The 22,005-nt window shown below is 38.3% G+C and overlaps 1 protein-coding gene across 2 annotated transcripts in view; it reads right to left on the bottom strand.

Annotated features, from left to right (window-relative positions):
- GRM1 (glutamate metabotropic receptor 1) overlaps positions 1–22,005 on the bottom strand; it is a 186,244-nt gene that overhangs the window by 36,269 nt on the left and 127,970 nt on the right. For both annotated transcript variants that reach the window (XM_088151013.1, XM_088151017.1), the window contains exons 3-4: positions 19,508–19,743; positions 9,113–9,359 (exon numbers count right to left, since the gene is read on the bottom strand). In XM_088151013.1, coding sequence (XP_088007139.1) covers positions 9,113–9,359; positions 19,508–19,743 — 483 coding nt within the window. The remainder of the gene's footprint in view (positions 1–9,112; positions 9,360–19,507; positions 19,744–22,005) is intronic.

The raw sequence follows: 22,005 nt of genomic DNA, 5'->3' as shown, positions 1-22,005 counted from the left end.
AGAGCTGCTGTCCATGTTTTGCCCCAATGCCTGAAAGAGGTGAGGGTCTGGATGGAAGAGAGAGGGTTTAAACTGAATCCTAGCAAGGCTGAGCTACTGTATATCAGGGTTCTTTTACATCTCCCGAAGGAGCAGGTCTGTGACTTGGAGACCCTCCTGGAATTGCAGCTCCTGAAGAATCAGTAGGTGGAGACTATGACTGGGTAGAAGGGTGTCTTTGCCCAGCTTTATGGCCTTATGTGAGATGGGCTGACCTGGCTACAGTGACTCATGCCCTCATCACCAAATAATTAGATCACTGTAAAGCATTGTAGGTGGGGCTGCCTGTAAAGACCACCCAGAAGCTCCGGTTGCTGCAAAATGGAGTGGATTTAATCATGCCAGGAGAGGCAGCTGGTTGTTCCTCATGTTCAGGAGAACAGGAGGGCCAAAGCCTGGAGATGCTGTTTTCTGGTGATGGGGCAGGCCTTCTGGAATGGCCTCTCATTGAAGGTTCATTGGTCTCCAATGTTATCTGCTCTCTGGAAAAAGTTGAAGACAGAACTTTTCTAGAGAGCTTTTGAGACCTGATGCCATGTATTGTTTGGGGTTTTTAAATTGTATTTATGTTCTTATGTACTATTATTGTGTTTGCTTATTTTTGTGAGCTGCCAAAAGTCTTACAATTGCAATAGGATATATGAACTCCCACATTTCCTGGGACAGTTGCCTATTGCTTTATTAATATCTTGAAAACATGAAGTAGAGAGTAAGGAAAATGACCTTGAGATCTGTTACTAATGTGTTTGGGGGAAAATGTATCTTAAGTCCACAGCAAACAGCAAATATGCAGAAGAGATTCAGCCACCTCCTAATTCACATGAGTATAAGAAGGGGCAGAGATACAGCACAATTAGCCTTGCAAGGTTCTGTTATTATAACCAATTTCAATAAAAATAGTTTTAGCCTTCCTGTGGAGTTGATTCTAGTCAAATTTACCTGGTAGGACTTACCCATAATAATTGTTGGCTTGTATGTAATGATTTATTCCCTTTATTAGTGCTGAAATGAGAATCCTATTCTATACCAGAGATAGTCTTCTGGATTTTGAGAGCACATTTAACTTTTGTGGAATTACTGAGAATGCATACTGAGAAATGTGCTAATTCACTCCTCTCAAGGCAATCAAAGATTTCTTGTTAGAAAATGCCAAGTGAAAAGCAAGTGAAAAAATGCTTTATGAGAAATAATTAACAATCTGGAGATGTGAATAAATAAAACATGGTGATGTATTAACAACAGTAAAAAATGCAAAGTAAGTACATGTTGTCTTCTGGGTAACTTATATAAATTATACAGACCAATTGATTTCTGTAAGCAAGAAAATAATAGTGAGGCAAAACCTCTGTCACTCATGGTTAAATAGATATTTAAATAGCAATGAACTATAATTTTAAAGATTCCAATTCAGATTTTTCTCCCCAAAGTTGTTCAATGGTTTATAGCTCAAATTCAAAAGTGTGCTTAATATTGTATTAATCAGTTAATGACACTGGTAAATATTCAAAAATATAAAAATACCATACACTTGATTAATGACCTGTTTAGAGATGTCAGTAAGATAGGAGTATAAGTTGTTGTATACTTGTAAAAAATGCCTGATTTGCAATGATACTCATTTTAATAAAACACTTTTGGGGACTCCTCTTCAAAGTAGCCCCTTGCTTTTGAAAACCCTGGGGCTAACTAGAGGATTTTGATCCCTTAAGGGACCCTTGCTCCCTTGAGATCCTCTGATTCTGAAAAGGAAGTTGAGCCTTTCTATATTCCTAGACAGTGCTGACATCAAATGGTGCCATTTCAGTACAAAAATGTAGATGATTAATTAATAAGGGCCTCCTCATGAGTAAGAATTCTGCAAAACCCAAACTTCTACTCATTGATTATGGAGTTTTCTAACCATGATCTATTGAACAAAAGCCATTCTCACCTAATCTGCACATCACAGAATATAACTCTGGTTTACAAATGTAATGCCAAGATTTTCACATCACACTCCAAAAAATCTAAACAAACCCAGCTTCTGCTTCCAACTGAGTTGGGACTCCAAGAGCTCCAGCTTTAGAATCTTCAGTTCCAGAATGCTAGTTGCTGTCACAGGCTCTCTTTCCCAACTCTGTTTTCATTGGCCTTGTTCAACCAGGCATTTATTAATCTGTGGGACTCCTGAGGGAGAGACTGTGAACTTTGTTTTTGGCAAGGAACTGCTGCTTCATCCTAAATAGGTCAAATTATATTGAATTTCCTAGGAAAGGTAGTTTAGAACTGTACATCTAATTTATAGGAAAACTAGGTAATTATAATATGAGATAATATTGGCAGGAAAGCTGCATTTAAAAGGGCCTTCATATTATGGCTGATCCAGGAACCATGATGGTTTACAAACAAGCCATGGATTCATCAGTTTTGTCGTTATCATCATCATCTTCATCATCATCATCATCATCATCATCATCATCATCATCATCATCATCATCATCTAGATATTCTTGTTTCCAGCTGCTTACAGTAATACAAGAACTGAATAAAAGACTTCCAGTGGAGTTCAAAATGGATTAGGAGTGAGGAAGCACATCTACTCCCACAGCTAAAACTTTGTTGGTCCATTCATCCTTTAATCTTTTCATCTGCATCTGTCTGCTCAGTTTTCATATGACTGGAGCAGATGTTATTCCTTTTTGCCACTGACATGTAGGAGAAGTCCATTCTTTGTTTTAATCTTTGAGGGTCTTGCCTTCTGGAAACAGAAAATTAATCCATCCAACTTGAACTGCCCCCAACCTGTCTCTGTTAAACTGACGGAAGCCGCAACAGTATTCTCCCTGCCTTAAGCAGGTTTCTTACAATGCACACTGAGAATACTGAGGCTAAATAAATAAAAAATATAACTAGATAAACAAACAAACGTCCAAACAGCACCCATAACTGGGGCATGACTTTAACAAATTATGTTCCAAAAGGAAAGGACCACAAAGGAGCTTGAGGGGGCCAAACAGCCCTCTTGTCTTTCGGCTCCCACTGCCCTGGATGTGTTGACACTCCCAAGAGCAACCACGCTGGCCTCCCTGCTTTTGCAGGTTGTCAGAAAGTGCTCCCTGCTCATAGCCCTGCCTCGCAAAAGGCTTTTGGAGCTCACTTGCTCTTCTGCTGCTTATCAGAGAGAACGAGACCTATGCAAAAGGAAGGAGTGACAAGATGTTGAAGCTAATCGAGTAGAGTAGAAAAAAGGAGGAGGAATCACCAGCAAGTCTAGACAGACAAGCAGGCAAATGAGAGATAGAGATGGGGGAAAAAAATGTTGTGGGTGGCAGACAGAGAAGTGTTTTGATTGAAATTCAGAATGAGGAGAAAACTGCAACCAGAAGCTGTGATTTTTATTTTCTATTTTTCGGGTCTAGAAATTGTGAGAGTAGAGGGACAGATCTGGGCTGCAGCACTCCAGATGGCAGCAAAGAGAAAAGAAAAAGCCTACTTTTTGGCTGCCATCTACTGGTTATCTGGATTTTAGCAGTCCAAATCCACTTTAGGTAGTCCTTGCTTACTGACTGCTTTGTGCAGCGACTGTTTGAAGTTACGACAGTGAAAAAAACCCACTTTGTGACCAATCCTCACATTTATGGTCGTTGCAGCATCCTGCAGTCATGTGATCGCCATTCGCGCACTTCGCAACTGGCTTGGGACAAGCAGAGTTAATGGAGAAGGCGGAAATCAAACTGTAAGTCACAGTCACGTGATTTTTCGCTTAGCAACCATGCCGCTTCACTTAATGATTGAAAGGGAAGTGAGGTCATAACCCTGTCATGGTCATGTGATTTTCTGCTTAGCAACCATGGCACTTAGTGACTGAGTTGCTGGTCCCAATTGTGGTCGCTAAGTGAGGACTACCTGTAGTCTATGTGGAAGGCATGTTTTCTGCAAAAGTCATGCTTTCTTCTGGGCAGCTGCTTTGCCTATCAGCTTGAGGGATATAGACCAAGGAGAGGGTTTTTTTCCTTTGACACCATGATAAAGTGAGACTAAGAAAAGCCAGGCAGGTAGCTGAGCCTCCAACAGTATTGAGGAAGAACAGGTAAAATTCTGTGAAACTAATTTTGAAAAGCAAAACAGTACCTTAGCAAAGAAACTCTTGTTTAATACATTTACAAAGCAATTATAAATATTTTAAGGTGCAGTTTAACTCAATTTTTCCAACTACAATAGTTACAGTATATATTCTTGTGCTACTGATTGTGAGAAATTGTACCTTGAAGGCAAACAGAGAAAAAACAAGTCCCCTCCAACAGCCCCTCCCCCCAAAGGCACTAGGTCAAACGTGCCAAAAATGTAAACAAACGTTTAATCATTGGAACAGTCTTTGAAAATATTTTGATACTTGTCAATAAGTTGATTGTTGTTCCTTTCTGTTGCTTACCAACTGCTCCTATTTTTTTTTTAATGTATTGTGCAAACCATAAGTAGTTATCAAAAAAGCATCTTGGAAGAAAGCCATGGCAAAGTCTTCTGCACTGTTGCCAGAAAAACAAGCTGGACATGGACATGAAGTCACCAGTAGTCAAGTTCAGCTCAAGGAGACTTCATCTTTAGGGCCATGCAAATCATTTAATGATGTGCTTCCCTCATGAACATAGTGCTTCTCTGGATCTGTTCCATGTAATAGCCCCTCAAAGGTTCCAGTAGCTTGCATACCTGAGCGTTACAACCCTATTTCTAACCAGTTTCCAGTGGATTATTAATGACAACCAACATTTTGCAGAACTATGTGAAGATCTGAATCAGAGATTTTTTTTAATTCAAAGATGATTTGATTGCATTATCCCTCAAATTGAATTTTTCATCAGGTTTCCAAATTAATTTAATGCATCAAATTAAACCATTGCTTCCCAACTCAGATAATTTGAATTGAATCAAGCATTTGAATTGAATCAGTTCAATCCTCTTCAACATAGCAAATCAACTTAATTTGTGGAAGCAAATCAATATTTGAATCAAATTCATGCAACTCATAAAGTCAATGATTCAAATCAGATCACAGATGATTCATATACACCTAATACCTTCATATCTTGTTCAGGGACAAATATAATAGGTTGCATAGTTCTGAGCTGCACATATTTCTTTTCACATCCAAGACAACTGATTTTTGCTGATTTCTCATCTTTAATGGATTTCTCTGTGCCATATCCCTATCTGTTCTGAAGGAACTCATCACCATAAGGTAGGATGTGAAAGAGACTGAATGGATAAGAGGGATTGGAAAAATCAGCAGTCTTGATTATTCATTTGTTTACAACTATTTCCTCATCCAATCAGACCCTGGATGGGAAAGAACAAAATGAAATCTATCTATCTATCTATCTATCTATCTATCTATCTATCTATCTATCTATCTATCTTTCTTTCTTTAAAAAAGCATCACACAATCATTTATTAAGGTATCAAATCATTTAAGAGCTAAAAGTGCCTGGAATAGTATGGATTTCACTTGCTTATGAAATTTATTTTTTATTATTATTTATTTTTCACATTTTTATAGCTTCCCATCTCATATATATGGATGAAATCTATATATGAAGGGTTGGGGCCACCCATACCTCCAGGTGAAGGATGGCCTGAAGCATCAGGGCACCACTGAGAAAGTCTGCAATCTGGTCCATATCCTATGCACCTCAGAAAGATGCGATCTTCAACAGGCCCTCCATAGGTGACTGTATTTGATGGGCAGATTTCACTCTGTTATAACCTAGTGCTGTGCCATATAGGGTTTTAAAGATCATAATCAGCATGTTAAATTGGGCCCTAACCTTACTGTTAACCTATATAGCTGCTTCAAAATTGGTGTTATTCTAGATTGACCAGATTGTCTTGTCAGTAATTTCATCATCAGATTTTGTATCAGTTGCAGCTTCCAGGTCATCTCCAAAGGCAGCTGCATAGAGTACATTATATTAGTCTAAAGGAGTGATGGTCAAGGCATTAGTTATTGTCCCAGGGTATCCTGGCCGTGGTAAGTTTGTAACTGGCACATCAGCCAAAGCCGGGCAAAAGTCCTCCTGGCCACACCTTCTGCTTGATGCTTGAGCAGGAGTTTATCCTACAAGTTCAGGATAACTCCCAAATCACAAACCACCTCTTTTTGGGGGAGTGCAACTCCTCTGAGAGACCCTACTAGAACCAATTATATTGGATTGTCCAGATGTTTATTTACACATTGCAACTCTATCATGGTAGGACTGAGTCTGAATTTGTTTCACTCCATCCAGATATTCACAACCTCCAGACACTAGTTCAGGAATTTTTCAGCCTTTCTTACTCAATCCAGGAGGTGATAACCCTAACTGGGAGTCATCCACATATTGATGATACTTCATCCCAAACCAACAGATAATCTTCCCCACCAGTTTCACACAGATGTTTAATTACATTTGGGAAAGGACCAAAGCCAGAGGAAGTGCACATTGGAGTTCTCAAGGACTTGAGTGCTTACCCACCTCCCTAGGATTGACTGGAACTGCTCACTTGAGCAGGAGTTATGAAGTGGAAGCATCATAAAATGGTGCCCCAAACTCTCAGAACCCATAGATGGCCTAGAAGGATGCCATGGTTGATGGTCCTGAATACTTTTGATAGTAACAAACATTGCTCCTCCAGGATTAGTGCAAGTAGAGTGCCAAGCCACTGTATTTATGCAGCTATTCCAAATTCTCTATGTGGCCTCTCAATTGTTTTATTTAATAAGCAGGTGTATATATTTTATCAAGAACCATTAATAATACAACACACACACCAAATTTAAAAAATACAGTGAAAAGTTCAAACCTTAGTATATGTTAGTTCTGATTTGTTAGGCAGAGTACTGCAGAAACCCTATTCAATAGTCTAATATTGATCCACCTCAACAGCTTACATGCTCCACTTGTAACCCAGGACAATTAATTCTGCTGAGGCTCCCGCAAAAACGCCAGCAGAATCGTCAGAACTTCACCCATGCCTCATTTTTCTCCTTCAAGAAAAAACGGCACCCATGAATTAAGTGATTCTATCTGCAGACCTTCCACACAACGAGGGTATGTCTGAAATATTTCTTAATTGTAAAGTGTACCAAAGTGGGACTAGAAGTATTCACTCACATTGAACATTAGATAGTGAAAAGAGCAGATAACAAAAACATGGTGTGTAACAATTAGGCAGAATAAAAGACAGAGTGAAAGCATAAAAACAGTACAAAACGCTGGAGCAAACCAGAAGTTCTGAACCTGCCACTGATAAATGGCAGAATGCCCTGCCTACAGAGGGCATTCTGGAGTAATGCATGACATTAATAGGCACTCAGAGAAGAATCCTGACAGAAACTGTTAAGCTAGGCGCAGACAAGTAGAAGAGGGTGCACTCCTGTAGGGATCTGGGCTGCAGGCTATTTCGACATCAAAACAAGCACCCCTAAACTGAGTCAAGAAGCAAACAGGCATCCAATCTCATTATTTCAGAATTAGTGAACAACTCAGCTAATGAACATTCTGGCAACTCAATTCTTCATTAAATGGATATACAGGGTCATCTTCAACAACAGTCTAGCATACAGCACACAACAGTGATCCTTCCCATCTGCATAGAATCAGCCAAAAGTGGTAAAAGGCATTCAAGGTCACTGAGACCATCTAGGATTCCTACAGGTGACAATGCTGGATCAAAAAGCAACTTTAGCCTGTGAACCTGTTACTTCAAGGAAAGTGCAGTACCGAAAGCATTACAACTTACCCCATCCCTCCAGGCACCTTTTTGAGTTTTCTTTTTTTAAAACCAGGAATGTTTAAACAAAAAGTGTGGATTGAAAACCATTAGGCCCACAATATTTTCAACCTATGTCAACAACTGAGTCTCAACTTTTCATTGTGTGTAATTAAATAATTCAAAGCATTCCTTTAAAAGGAGTTTTGAAAAAGTCTTATTTTTTCCCCTAAAACACTTTGCATCTTGTTTTTACTGTGGAAAATGGGACAGCACAAAATATACAAATTTTCCCTGTCTGAAAGAAGAGGCAAGATAGTGTCCCAGTCATTCCTTGGGCAGAAGTAAACTGGCCTGCCAACTTAATTTGGGTTCAGTATTGGTGATTAGGGCAGCAAGCAGGTTTGGGGGGATATAAACATTTTAAATGTCTAGGAATCTCAACAATAATAGCTGCTGGCTGAAGTTATTTCTTCCAGGCCAAAATACAAAGCACTGATTTTCAAGTTCTTTATAGATTGGGGACCTCAATATCTAAAAAACTGATTACTCGTGTATGAATCTAGCAGGTGATAACATCTTCAGAAGATTTTCTCTGAATGTTCCTAGAAATGAAAGCAGTCTGTTATTGGGGACAAAAATATGTCTATTTGATGACAGCTTTACCAGTTAGTCACCAATTTAAACCAGATCTCTTTGCTCATGCTTTCAATAGAAAGTAATATTATATACACTAGTTCCATTTATCATCTGGGATTTTATTAATAATATGTAAAAGATGACTATAGGCTCCTTTTGCTATTTTATAGTCAATTCAGTTTTGGGGCACGGGATAAAAGAAGATAACTCTGCTATCTTCTTTGTGAGTTTCCCCCCCTTAATGTGAAGGCTGCATATGGCTTGTTTTTATAAGATAGGAAGGAAGGAAGGAAGGAAGGAAGGAAGGAAGGAAGGAAGGAAGGAAGGAAGGAAGGAAGGAAGGAAGGAAGGAAGGAAGGAAGGAAGGAAGGAAATTACTTTGCAAGACACAACCAGGCCAATTCACCTCTGCGTGTCACTGATATTGGTGAACTAGTATATCTCCACTATCCTATTTCTTTTCTCAAAGAACAGCTCAGAGCCTTATAAGGCAATCTTAATTAGTTGTGAGACAAGCAGAAAATAAACCCTTATTGTCCACAAAGCATGCTTGTGACAGATCTTCTTTACTAATTCTAATTATCTTCATGGGATGTTCTTGTGTGGCTGGTTGGCACACTATACAAAGAATATACAGTAGTAGAAATATAAACTTTTATGTTTGGACTTAAGGTGTATAAACAATGATAATTATCACATAGTGTCTCACCTTCCAGGAGCATCTCCATTTTCATCAATCCGCACTTCTTCTCCTGAGACTCCAGTGAATGATGAATTTAGGAGAAACTCCAAAAGTTTGCTTCCATCAATTGGCTTCATAGCTTCACACAGTCCAACATGTCCTGGGCAAAGGGCATGATGCATACTTTGTAAGCCATGGGCCATAGCATAGATTGCATTGATAACAAATCCCATTTTACTGTCTTGGACATAGTTTTCTTCTAAGCTTTCATTGCCTGTAATCAGAAGACAAAAGTATTATTCCTAAAATTAAAATGAAAGAAACTGTTTTTAGAATGCTGTTCTGCAGTGAAATAAATATTTTAGATGGCCAGTAGCTTAAGAAAATTGAATAAATTCCACCATTGTCTCAAATTCCTCACTCCAAAGCCACCAATTTTTGGTCCTCAACTTGTCACTAAATGGTGACTTTCAACATTCCTCACCACTGGCCATTCTATTATTCAGCAACATTTGAAATATGACAAGTTTCTCTCCCCTGCTCTAAAAGAATGTGGGACAGTGTATTTTCTGAAACAGTTCTGGAGGCTGTTGCATAGTATCAAAATTTATAGGAGTGATGCACAAGTAAAAATGAGGTATTTATTTTACATTCTGAACATTGAGAGCATTAGTCAATGTTTTCCTAACACTTGTAGAGATTAAATTATTCTAAAATCTTGCATACTGTAACTTGTAGTGATGACATGGTGGCTTTATTGATTGCAGTACAACCTTTCATGATATTTTCATGAAGTATTTTCTCGCTAGAAAACAAAAACAGCAACTGGAGAAGTGATATTGCAAACCATGAATGATCTTGATAAACAAGAACTCTTGTCTCTGAGCTGCTTCAAGGCACCATACAAAATAAACAGTAAAACATTAAAATGCAGTCAAAATATAAACAACCAACATTCAGTCTGCTACTGTTAGAAAAAGAGCTCATCTACTCATACAATTGAAGGCAAAGGCCACAAAAACAGAGGGAATTTCAAAGGTTGAAGATAGGACTGCTATATTTGGGATGTGCAAAAAAGCAAATGACCACTAGATGGCAATACAGCACCAGCATTTTCTGTATCTTTTATTGCCATCTAGTGGACATCTGGATTTTTGAAAGGCAGATATGGCATACCTATTCCAAGAGCCTGAACAATCGGCAATGGAAGCTAATTTCAGAAATGAAGAGCCATTGACAAAATGTGCTCTTTTTGAATGGATCAGCTCATATCCTTTGGTAGCTAGTGAGCGTGAAGGGCTTCTGATGATAATCTCAACATGTGGGCAGGCTAGCACAGGTGAAGATGGTCTAAAAGGTGTTTCATGGTCAACGTCTAATTAATAGATATGGGAAAGTATTTCCTCAGATAAGATGGGCTTATGATTAGCCTTCCCTTTATCATCACCCTACTTCACTTGCTTATCACCCAGGTTATTTCACCTCCATATGGTTATTTGGATTAAGAGGTGAGTGGGCAAGCCCATGCTCCTGAAATTCTACACTAGATGAGCAGAGAGCTCTTGGCAAACTCCTTGCATCTATGGTTCAAAGCAGGAATAGCATTTCAAATCTTAAAACTTGCCTTAAGAAAACTGTGGCTATATTTTGGAGGTTGATGGTTTGATCGTTAGACCCTTCTTAAGTCAATCATTAAAGCTTAATTAAGCATTCAGCATTCATAACTATGCCTGAGTTATCTTGATCTGACCTTTCTATGAGAAACCAGCTTGCAATGAAGCAATATGTGCAGTTCATTTGTCATATTTGCAATGCAGAGACCAGTGGTTCTCCTGTGACCCAAATTGACTCTAGAATGATACTGACTTCCTTATATGGTGCTGGAAAGATGCAATCAGATGCTGTCAAGTCTGAGAACATGCAAGTGGCATATTTGTTCCCGTCAGATGGCTGCTTAAGTAGGAAATTATATCTAAATGGTGGCATTATTTATGAATGTTGAATTTGCATGTCAAATATCATAAGTCTGCCACCACATGATCGCATCATAGAAGAACATATCCCATGTACATTGGCTGCATATGAAATACTTTTTAAGGGAAAAACTGCAAGAAGTATCCTTAGCACTGGAAAGTGAATTCACATGACTAACGGCCCAACCTTACCAGCCCACAAGAGTCATAGCAAAGATGCTCAGCTGTAGCAGAGCCATTTGGTTTCATCATATTTATCAGGCCTATCAAAAGTATATATGTGCTAGGACTGGACTTTTATTACTAGCCTCAGTTCTTTATTATATATTAATACAATTGCTATTGTGGGCTAGAAATCAATAGAATAGTGTCTTTCTTGTGAAACAACAAGCTGTTTTCAAAGGATTCCCAAACATTCAACTCCTTAATATATAGAATCCCAAAAAAGTGTGAATCAGATTCCTTTGAGTGCATCAAGAAACAGATTTCATTAAATGAGAGAAGGATTCTGTCAGCCAGATACTGCAGTGAGAATTAACTGACTTTCTAGTGCAAACTTATAAAATACTGGGGTTGCACATCAAACAGTATGTGCACCTTTCTTACTTCTTCTGGAAAAAAAAAGTTAAGTTATCCAGATTCACTCTGAAGATACAACACTTTATTTTATTTTTATTTATTTATGTATTTAATTTATTTTTATCTATTTATTTAAGCAATATATATAGCTGCCCAACTCACTAATGGTGACTCCAGGCAGCTTACAAGAATAAAAATCCCAAATACAAAACCCAACCCACCCCCCACTTAACATTTAACATCCCCAAAAGCTTTGATAGGCAGAGAGTTTAATGAGATGATAAAACTCACTGGCTGGATACTTAGTCAATGTCAAAGGCCCAGAATATTCCTCAGAATGTCACTTCATGGTGACAAAGCAAAATTTTAACGAGGAAAAAAAATCTCAATTTTCTTGTGGTCCCATGGCCATCATTTCTCACCATAAGTGCTCCCCTGACACTCCATTGTTACATATTGTCAGTCTTATTTCCAGTCCAATTTGTAACACATGCACTGATAGCCATGCTTTCTAACCATCTGGATCAGTTGCTCTCTTTAATAAAAAAAAAAAACAAATTTTAAAAAGAAGGAATAAGAACAGCAGTAACAAGATCACTGTAAGATCAGTATAGTGTTTTTGTAATAATTCATTCCCTGATGCTAGCCAGGTTCTAAGGGATGCATGTTTACGTAAGTGAGCCAATCCACATTTTGGAACTAACCAGGGAGGGATAAGAAAAGATCAGGAGCCAGTGATTTGCACAGATTGGGTGTCAGGTCCTTAAGCCTACATAGGAGCTGCAGTAAACACTTCTGCTTCCTTATGAGAAATTATTATACAAGAGATGAAAATTTAATTCATTGGCATATTCATAATCAGTCAAAAAAATTAAAAATCTACCCAGAACTGAAAAGGTAAAAATCAATTCCACCTTACATGGTCAGGTATCTCAGAATGTTTGTCTCTTGTAAAAGTATTTAGCAAAAAGTATTGGATATCCACATTGCTGATATTTTTCAAGCTAATATGGAGTAACAGGTTCATGCCCAGAACTCTGAATGTAGCCTTCCCAGATATTCTGGAATTCTGATTTAGGCACAATCACCAGTCATAGTAAGAGTTATGGGAGCTGAAATCCAACACATCTGGAGGTCACTAGGGTGGGGAAATCTGCTTTAGCTCATTGTATTCATTATTTCTTTGTTGCAAAATATTCCTAAATAAGAATCCTCACCAGCTGCTTAAAGCTACCACCCTAGTTCTATCATTACAAAACATCCCTGGCTAACTAAAGGAGCCACCTTCTTAGAAAGGTAAGCTTCTTACAAAACTTTCAAAAAAGCTTGGATATCTCACAGAGGGAAGTGAATATTCTATCAACTCCCCACTATGGTGCCTCCAGAAAATCAAAGACCTAAAAATAGAAGAAGATGAAATTATGGTTTCATTCAATATCACAGCATTCTTCACATCCATAAACCCAGAACTAGTGAAAGCATCTGTGGCAGCAGTACTACACAACACATCCAACCTAGCCAAATACATTAAGATCAAAATACCCAGAATCATGGACCTCATCAACCTCTGCCTCACTACCTACTTTCAGTTTGATGGGGAAATATACCAACAAATCAGAGGAACACCCATGGGATCACCACTTTCAGGACTCATAGCAGAGACTGCAATGCAGTGTCTAGAAACTATAGCACTCTCACACATACAACCAAAAGTATAGATCCGGTATGTAGACAACACTTTCATTATACTAAAAAAGGAACAACTACAGAAGACACATGAAACTATCAACAACATCTTCAAAGGAATAAAATTCACAAGGGAAGAAGAAAACAACACATTCCCCTTCCTGGATATCCTCATCAGCAGAGGAAATGACAGCAAATTAGAAATGCAAGTCTATCAAAAAGCAACCCACACTAACCAAGTGCTCCATTACCAAAGTAACAGCCCAACCTCCCACGAGAGGAGCTGTGTAAGAACATTATTCAGATGAGTACAAATGCACTGCAGCAACCCAGAACACCAGAAAAAGGAAACAGACTGCCTATACAACATTCTCTAACAAAATGGATACCCACGCAACTTTATCAAAAACTGCCTGACCACCCAATCCACTACAGCACAACCAACACAAGGTATGGAAAGGATAACACTGCCATACATCAAAAACATCTCAGAAACAACCAACAGACTATTAAAGCCACACGGCATCACCATACCACAGAAACCAACTAAAGCCCTCCAAAACATCTTAAGTAAACCAAAAGACTCAGTAGCCCAAGAAAAAAAAACAGGAGTCATCTACAACATACAGTATAAGGACTGCAACAGCCACTATGTAGGACAGACAGGCAGAAGACTAACAGAGCACTTCCATGAACACCAACTAGCAGTCAGAAGACACGATGAGAACACCTTAATTTCACAACACATGGACAGACTCAACCATAGTTTCAACTGGGAATCTGTGAGCATCCTAGACCAAGCTAAATCCAAAAATGCTAGGGAATTCCTGGAAGTTTGGCATTCAGACAAATCAGCTATCAATAGACACCTAAAGATAAACCATATTTACACACTATTCAAAAGAGACAATAAAAAAGTTAGGAAGGAAACAAAAAGACCAGAACACATCCTCTCCAGCAGCCAACACCCAAATAAGCAGGGATTAACACCAGGAAAATAATCAAGCAGAAAACAATACCCTGATTAAGAAACTACCAAGGAGAAAACCACACCCCCAGCAACAGTGGCAGGGCAAGCTACTGCATATAAACAGGGAGCAAACCCCACACTCACTCACACTGATGATGTTACCTAGCTGGGTAATGAAACAACTGCAAGCAAACAACCAGGCCCAGAGAGCACCAAGGACTGCACAGTTCAACCCTGAGCTACAGATATTGTCTATTGAAAGGTAAGATTCACCTGGATTAGCAGCAAATAACCTACATCCTAATTAAACAACCAGACTCCCTCCCTGTTCTGAGCTACCAGATGGGATAATAGTTTTATCAAGAGGCACTGTAACTATTCCAGTTATATGCTCAGCCTCAGGTTTAATTCGATTCTTCAGTTTCTCTATTATTCTCTTCCAGAGGATAGTTGTTCCTGCGCTTGTGCTATATATAATAGCCTGTTATTTTCTGCTCCTAAAACCTCATCACCTTCCTTTGAGGTGAGTGCTCACATCATTCACTCTTGTGAGTTTGTTCAAATCCCAAGACTATGGTTCTTAGACCCTGTGAATGCCGCCCCTGAGATGCAAACCATCCCATGGTGCTCTTTTTTCCTTTACCTGGTCACCAAACGGCCCCTTTGTAGTAGCACTTGAGGGATGCTTTGCAAAGGCAGGTCAGTTCTAACTTTGAAATCGTTTTATGAAATTGCATAGCAGATAAAGAGATTTATCTTGGGCATACTAAAAATACAATTACAGGTTCTTGCAATGGGCCTCTAAAGCAGCTGGTATCTGAAACACAAATATCCCACTATGGCACAATGCCCTTTATCCAAAAATAAAACCTTGCCTAATGAAGAAGCCACTGTATCAGCAATACATTTCAAATAAAGTTTGCATTTGAAGCATGTTGGCGTAATCCTCAAAAGTATGAAAACCGTGCCGTATAGGCCACAGGCGCTGCATTCTCAAAACATAGCCAGATTTCTTGGCAGGTTAAACCTGGGAAAGAAATAAAATTTTGTTTCTGTTCTTCACTGCTGCAACTGCCATTTTAGTGTGTAGACCCACAATGAAACAGAAATGCACACTATCTTTTCTGATTTTTTTTTAAAAAAACATTAAAAATACAGGTAGTCCTCAGTTTAAGAACGAGTTCCGTTTCCAAGATCTGTCCTTACATTGAATTTGTATGTAAACCGGAACAGTATTATTGTATAATGATGTATAAGTAGTATTGTGTAATGAACTCAAACCATTGTGTATTTAACTTGAATCATTGTGTATTTAACTCAAATTTTGCTACAATAGGCTCTGTTCTTAACTATGGGTTGTCTGTAACCTGGGCGTTCTTAACCCGGGGACTACCTGTAGTGTTTAGAACAATTATGTGCTACAGTAGGCCTTTTCATTGGAGAAAAGTACAAGCACAGCATGTTCATGCAATTACTTTCAAGGGAACCCCTCCTCCATACATTTACATTTCATTTCCTGCTTCTCACTAAGTTATGAAAAATCCCCCTTTCTTCCCAATGTACAAAATAGCAGTTAAATAACTTTGTTAAAGCATTAGAATGACATTATGGAGAAAATATTCTTTTTCTCTACTTCAGTCTTCAAAGAGAAATGGCACTGCTTATGTAGTCAGCGTGGCATCAACTATGCACAAGAGGAAAGTAGCAGGAGATCAGAGACAACCTAAGTATGCATAACTACAAATAGCCTTTGTGGGGAAAAGCCACAGGGTTCATTTATTCTGGCATCTTGTTTCCATGCAAATGTTTTGTGAAGGTCTTGAATAGATATAAAGGCAAGCTGATAACAAACTTCTGTCAGTTTTTCTCACAGAGGCAACATCTTGCAAAACTGGTGGTGACACTTTTGAGAAAAAGGTGATCCCTGCTCCCTGTCAGATGAGACCATCCATGCTGGATCGTCATGTTCATTGCATACATCCCCGGAAGATGCCACTGCCATCTGAATCACAGGGAAGGATTTCAAAGAGTATAATCCTGAAAACCCTGTGGAATATCCCCCACCAAGTTTCCAGATCTTCAGTAAATTGCCTATTTGGGGCACTCAGCTGTGTAATTACATTCTATAAAGAAAGGGTAGTAGTCAGTAGTAAGGTAATTTGTCTTTACCATAATTACAGAACTACTATTTGAGACCATACAAAAATATATGATTAAAAAAACAATAAAACTAGTACTATGAAATAATATACAATAATCAATCACGACCAATTGAAAGACTGGGTGAAAATATACTACTGGATCTCTCCTTGGTCCTGAAGTTGAAATCCTGCATGCATAACAACTTGCTACTGTTCAATGTCCTAATACTTGGTATCTCAGGTTCTTCCATCAGCCATTCTACTTCTCTTTCTCTTGTCTACTCTCATAAAGGGGTTTGTATATGTGTTTCCATCTCTCTGTCTGTATTAGTGGTCTTCTATTGGATTTTTAGTGGCCTCCTATCCAAGAAATTGATCTGGTCCACACTTGCCCAAGAGAGCTAGAGCTATTCTCATAAGTTAACCTGATTTACAGGGCTCTTTATCTATCTATCTATCTATCTATCTATCTATCTATCTATCTATCTATCTATCTATCTATCTAGTGTATAGCATCCAATTTTAAAATAATATAGTATTTTTCAATATTAAATATCTGTATGGTCTCCTCTGCCATATTTTGGAGGTAAAATATTTTTCCCAAAGTGTTAGTTTTTTAAAAGAATCTTCTTCAAAGACATTTTCATCCAATATTTTGTTGTGCCAATTTTTTTTCTAAGTGCCCCCCCCCCTTTTTTCACTGCAACAATTTTCTGAGTAATTAAAACCAGGAACAATATGCAGAAATTATATACAGTAAACCATTAGGTTCCAATGACATTTATCCAGTCAACTGTGACTACGTGTTGATCTCAGTGAAGTCAAGCAAACTTCAGGAAGCACTGAATTCTTTCTCAAGGCATGAAAACTATCACCTCATAACCAAAATCAGTGTAAGAGCACACTCAGTAGTGGGGGAAAAATGAAAAATGCCATATTATTCAGGCCTGCATATTTCTTCAATTTCTCTTAGTGAAAGGATTGAATCAGTAACACTATGATACCTGATAAGCACGCAAACTGAAGTTACAGAAACAAAATCTATATCCTTTCTTTATGTGTATTTTTATCATTAATCAATTTGATTTGTACTAGACAAGGTTCATGATGTAAGACGTGCACCAGACAGAATATTGTAGAAATAGCAAAATGCAGAAAAAAGCAACAGAAACATCAGAGCAGGTGGGGTAGCTTCCTTTGGAGGAAAGGTCTGAGGCTTTTTAACGTAGAAAAATGCTGCGGGAGGAGAAGATGACACAGGCATATAAATGTAGGCATGAGAGATGTTCGACAGGGAAAACGAATTCTATGAAGTTGAATTGTGGAATGTTTGGGACAGATAAAGGAAGTACTTCTCAGCTAGAGAAATCATGGTCAGCTTTAAAGGATAATTAGAAAAATGCATAGAAGATACATTTATCGGTATATCTTAGTTGAAGGTTGGTTATTTATTTATTGAAAAGATTTATATAGCAGCTCATATGATGAACCACAACCCTGGGCAGCTCACAAAATAATAAAAACATTAAAAAAAAAAAAAGACAACCACAATAGAAACTCCCTGTGCCCTGGGGCAATAGTCTCCCACACGTCTTTGCTGGGCTCCAGATTCATCCTTCCCCAATGCCTGGATGTATAATGGGTATATATTACTGTCACAACTGGAAGCAGCATACCATCAAAATCAGGAAGATGCCATTGCCTTCATGTTCTATCTCAACACATCCCAGAAGCATGGGGTTGGTAAATGGGGAAACAGAGCGCCCTTGGCTCATACCTAAGCCTTTTAGATTCTTATATTCCTGGGCATGTATGCATGCATGCATGCATGCATGCATGCATTCATTCATTCATTCATTCATTCATTCATTCATTCATTCATTCATTCATTTATATGTCACATTTATGTAGCTGCCCATCTCACACAAAGGAACTCTGGGCAGCTTATATCCCATTTATTTCCACTTGGCTTTTTCTGCTACAATGATGGTTAAACAAACCATTAAGAGTTTGTTTTGGGCAGGAATAGCAACTTAGGCCATTAAAATGTCTGGGCTATGCCTTACATGCTGACTAAACCTGCCTAATCCATATTTACATGCTGATAAAAACACAATTTTCATCACTTTCCACCACCCCCACCACCCAAAATCAGGGATTATAATCCAAGAAGAAGCATGTTAAGTATTTTGCAGGAGCTGATAAATGTATTAGCTATTCATGATAAGTCAGAATTCCAGACAATTCTGTTTTATTATCTAGCATGAAGGCATAAATTTCAGTTTGTTGCCAATAGAGATGGAAGTTTCCAAGTTCATTGTAAGAAGGTTTTGGCATTTCATATAAATTACTTCTAAAGAATGATAATGTTAATTATCAGTTATTTCACTACCAGCTACAAAGCTTTAGTAGTCTTTAAAATCTCATCATACTGTTGGCATTTTACTGCACAATGGCAACAGTTGTTTTTGCTTTCCCTATATCTGTGATGTACCAGTAAAATCTTAGCCACACTATTTTTGAATAGGCCCTATCTGCTTTCAATGCTATCTAACAATGTGAACACAAACCGCATGTAAGATGCTCAAAACCATTTTAACATCATACACGAAACTCTGAAAGAAAAAAAAAGGCCTGAAGCTTTTTTAGCAATCAAGCCAACCTTTTATTCTGTTTTTTACCACCTACAAATTCAATTCAGAATCAATCAAAAACTTCTGCTTCAGCACAGCAGAAGGGAAAAAAAAGCAATTAAGAATTGCTTAAGCAGAGCCAGAGGACATCTAAATACGCCAGGAATTATTTCATACCATCTTTGAACATTCACCCCTAGAATGCAAGGATCTGAGCTCATTCATTTATTCATCAAAGAGCCAGTGGCAAACTGAGGCTGTCCAATGACACAGCACCATGTGGATGGTTACAGGAAGATTGGATTGTGGGACTAGTTCCATACCTCCATCAATGTTTTTGTTCAATCCAGCTGGAAAAGCAAGAAGACGACTTCAAATTGAGGAAAGTAACAAAACGTTGCTCAGACTTTTTCAGACAAGAAACATATTTAAATATTTACCAGTGCAATTCTTTTGAAAGTTGGGGTTCTCTAGAGGATGACCTGGCAGGCGGCATTGGAAGCGATGTTGCCAAAACTCAGGGAACCATGGATTTCTTGTGTTGGTCTCCAGTCTTATTTTCAAAAAGTAGTCATCAAATGATAAGACTTCTGGAGACTGCAGCTTAATTGTGATGCCCCCACTTGCTTCAGCTTCATACCCCTCAATGACTTCATCTCTATCTGCCCATCCATCACTGGAAAAAAAGAAACAAACTGCTGTTAGGTCAAAGCACATATCTAAACAGTATTTAAATAGAAGCTGTTTAATGTATCAAAAGGCCATTGCAATATAAGGAAAAACATGATTACATTTTACCACCCCCTTCTCATCATAGCATTATTTAACATTTATTTCTTCCTCCAATAATATCTTGAGTATCGTATCACTTCAGGATAGAGCTACTATATCTTCACATTTGTTCCTGCCCCCCTCTAATTCTTCAGTGCCCTAGAAAAGCAGCACCATCTAAATAAAAAGGGGAGGGGGGCTAACAGAAGACTATCAGGGTAAGGAATCCAGAAATCATCATTCCAAAATACTCTTTTACAACAGTAGCAAAAACTTATACAGGGAAATAGCATTCCAATTACTCAATGACCACAGAGTGCTGCTAAGTTGTCTTTGTGGGAGAATTATAAGTAATTTAAAAACTTATTACAGTGCCCCACAAAAGAGGGTAAAAATAGCAAAAGTCAGAGTGCCCATTCATTTCTATAAATCTTTCCTGTTTCCCCAAATTATCTATATGGTAGCTATTTTTTATTATTATTATTATTATTATTAGTAGTAGTAGTAGTAGTAGTAGTAGTAGTAGAAGTAGTAACCCCCTCCCAAGTCCTGCTGTGCTGCTTCATCATGGCGGGAGGACAGAATGAGTAAAGAATGCTGGAAGTTTATGCCAAGGGTACATATTCCCAGCAGGGTTGCCCAAAGCATGAAGGTTATCCCAGCTGCCCAGCTAAAGCAAACAGGCACCTATATTGGGCAGCAGTGACATATAGGAAGAGGCCAGAGGCAGTGGCAATGACAGAGACATTGATTCATACTCCGTGGGAGAAGGCCATGGTAAATCACTCCTGAATTACTACCAAAAAAACCACATGGATAGAAAATATAATATGATTGATATAGTGCCAGATGATGGCCCCCTAAAGTTGGATGGCACTCAACATGCTACTGAAGAAGAGCTGAGAATCTTTCGAATACTAATGGTGTTTATGACATGGCTAGATTAAAGCCTTTGGGACGTCTAGTTGCTGATGTTGCCATACAGGAAAAGAAAATCCAAAACTGCAAAGATAGAATTACAGTGGGAACATGGAATATAAGAAGCATGAACATGGGGAAGCTCAACACAATGAAAGATGAGATGAAATGACTACAAATTGACATCTTAGGCATCAGTGAACTGGGATTGGATACTTTCAGTCAGAAGATCACACTGTTTATTATTCAGGATAGGACAAACAAAGAAGATACAGGATTGCTTTTATAGTTAGGAAGGGTATAGCAAGAACAGTACTTGGCCAGGATGCAATCAATGGTTGAATGATATAATTTAGACCTCAAGGACAATCCTTTAATATGATAATCATCCAGGTTTATGTTCCAATCATTGCTGCAGAAGAAGAGGAGGTTGGTGATTTTTATGTTCAATTTGAAATTGACAGAACATGCAAGCATAATGTGCTGCTTGTGATTGGAGACTGGAATGCCAAAATTGGAAATAGTAAGGAGGAAAATGTAGTTGGGTTGTATGGCTTAGGAAACCAAAATGAAGCAGGAGAATGATTTATCCTTTTCTGCGACTCCAAAGATTTCTTCATAGCAAACACTACCTTCAAACAACCAAAATGATGCCTGTATATATAGACATCACCAGATGGAGTACGTAGAAATCAAATTGACTATATTATTGGTAAAAGGAAGTGCAGGAGCTCAGTTACAGCATCAAGGACATAGCTAAGTAGTGATTGTAGAATAAATCATGTACTGCTCATAGGTTGCAAGTTCAATTTCCACAATGAGATCTTGAACATACACTCACCATTTTCAAGAAGAACATCAGGAATCACTTTCAAATCCTGAACCTCATTGATAGAAAACTAGAAGAACTATGAAATTAACTTAAAGAAGTTGTTAAGGAAGAATGTGAAAAGAGACTGCCTCCCTAACAGAATCTTGTACTCTTACCTCCCTAATTCACTGAACTACAAAAAGGAGAATTACAAGATTCTGTTGTTGTTATTATTATTATAACCAATTTCAATAAAAGTAGTTTTAGCCTTCCTGTGGAGTTGTTTTCCTGGTCTGGTTTACCTAATGGGGCTGACATCAATCTTGCAAGTTTGATTGTGCTATATCTCCTCCTCCTTCTTATACTTCAGTGAATTAAGGAGGCATCCGCCTGAGCCATTTCTGAATGTTACCTTATTCTGGACTTTTAAAATGTTTC

The sequence above is a fragment of the Python bivittatus genome, unplaced genomic scaffold (assembly GCF_059951505.1).
Source record: "Python bivittatus isolate LINGU-HERP-01145 unplaced genomic scaffold, Pbiv_v1 ctg000020_np1212, whole genome shotgun sequence".
Taxonomy (NCBI): domain Eukaryota; kingdom Metazoa; phylum Chordata; class Lepidosauria; order Squamata; family Pythonidae; genus Python; species Python bivittatus.
This window is presented reverse-complemented; position numbering and strand designations above follow the sequence as displayed.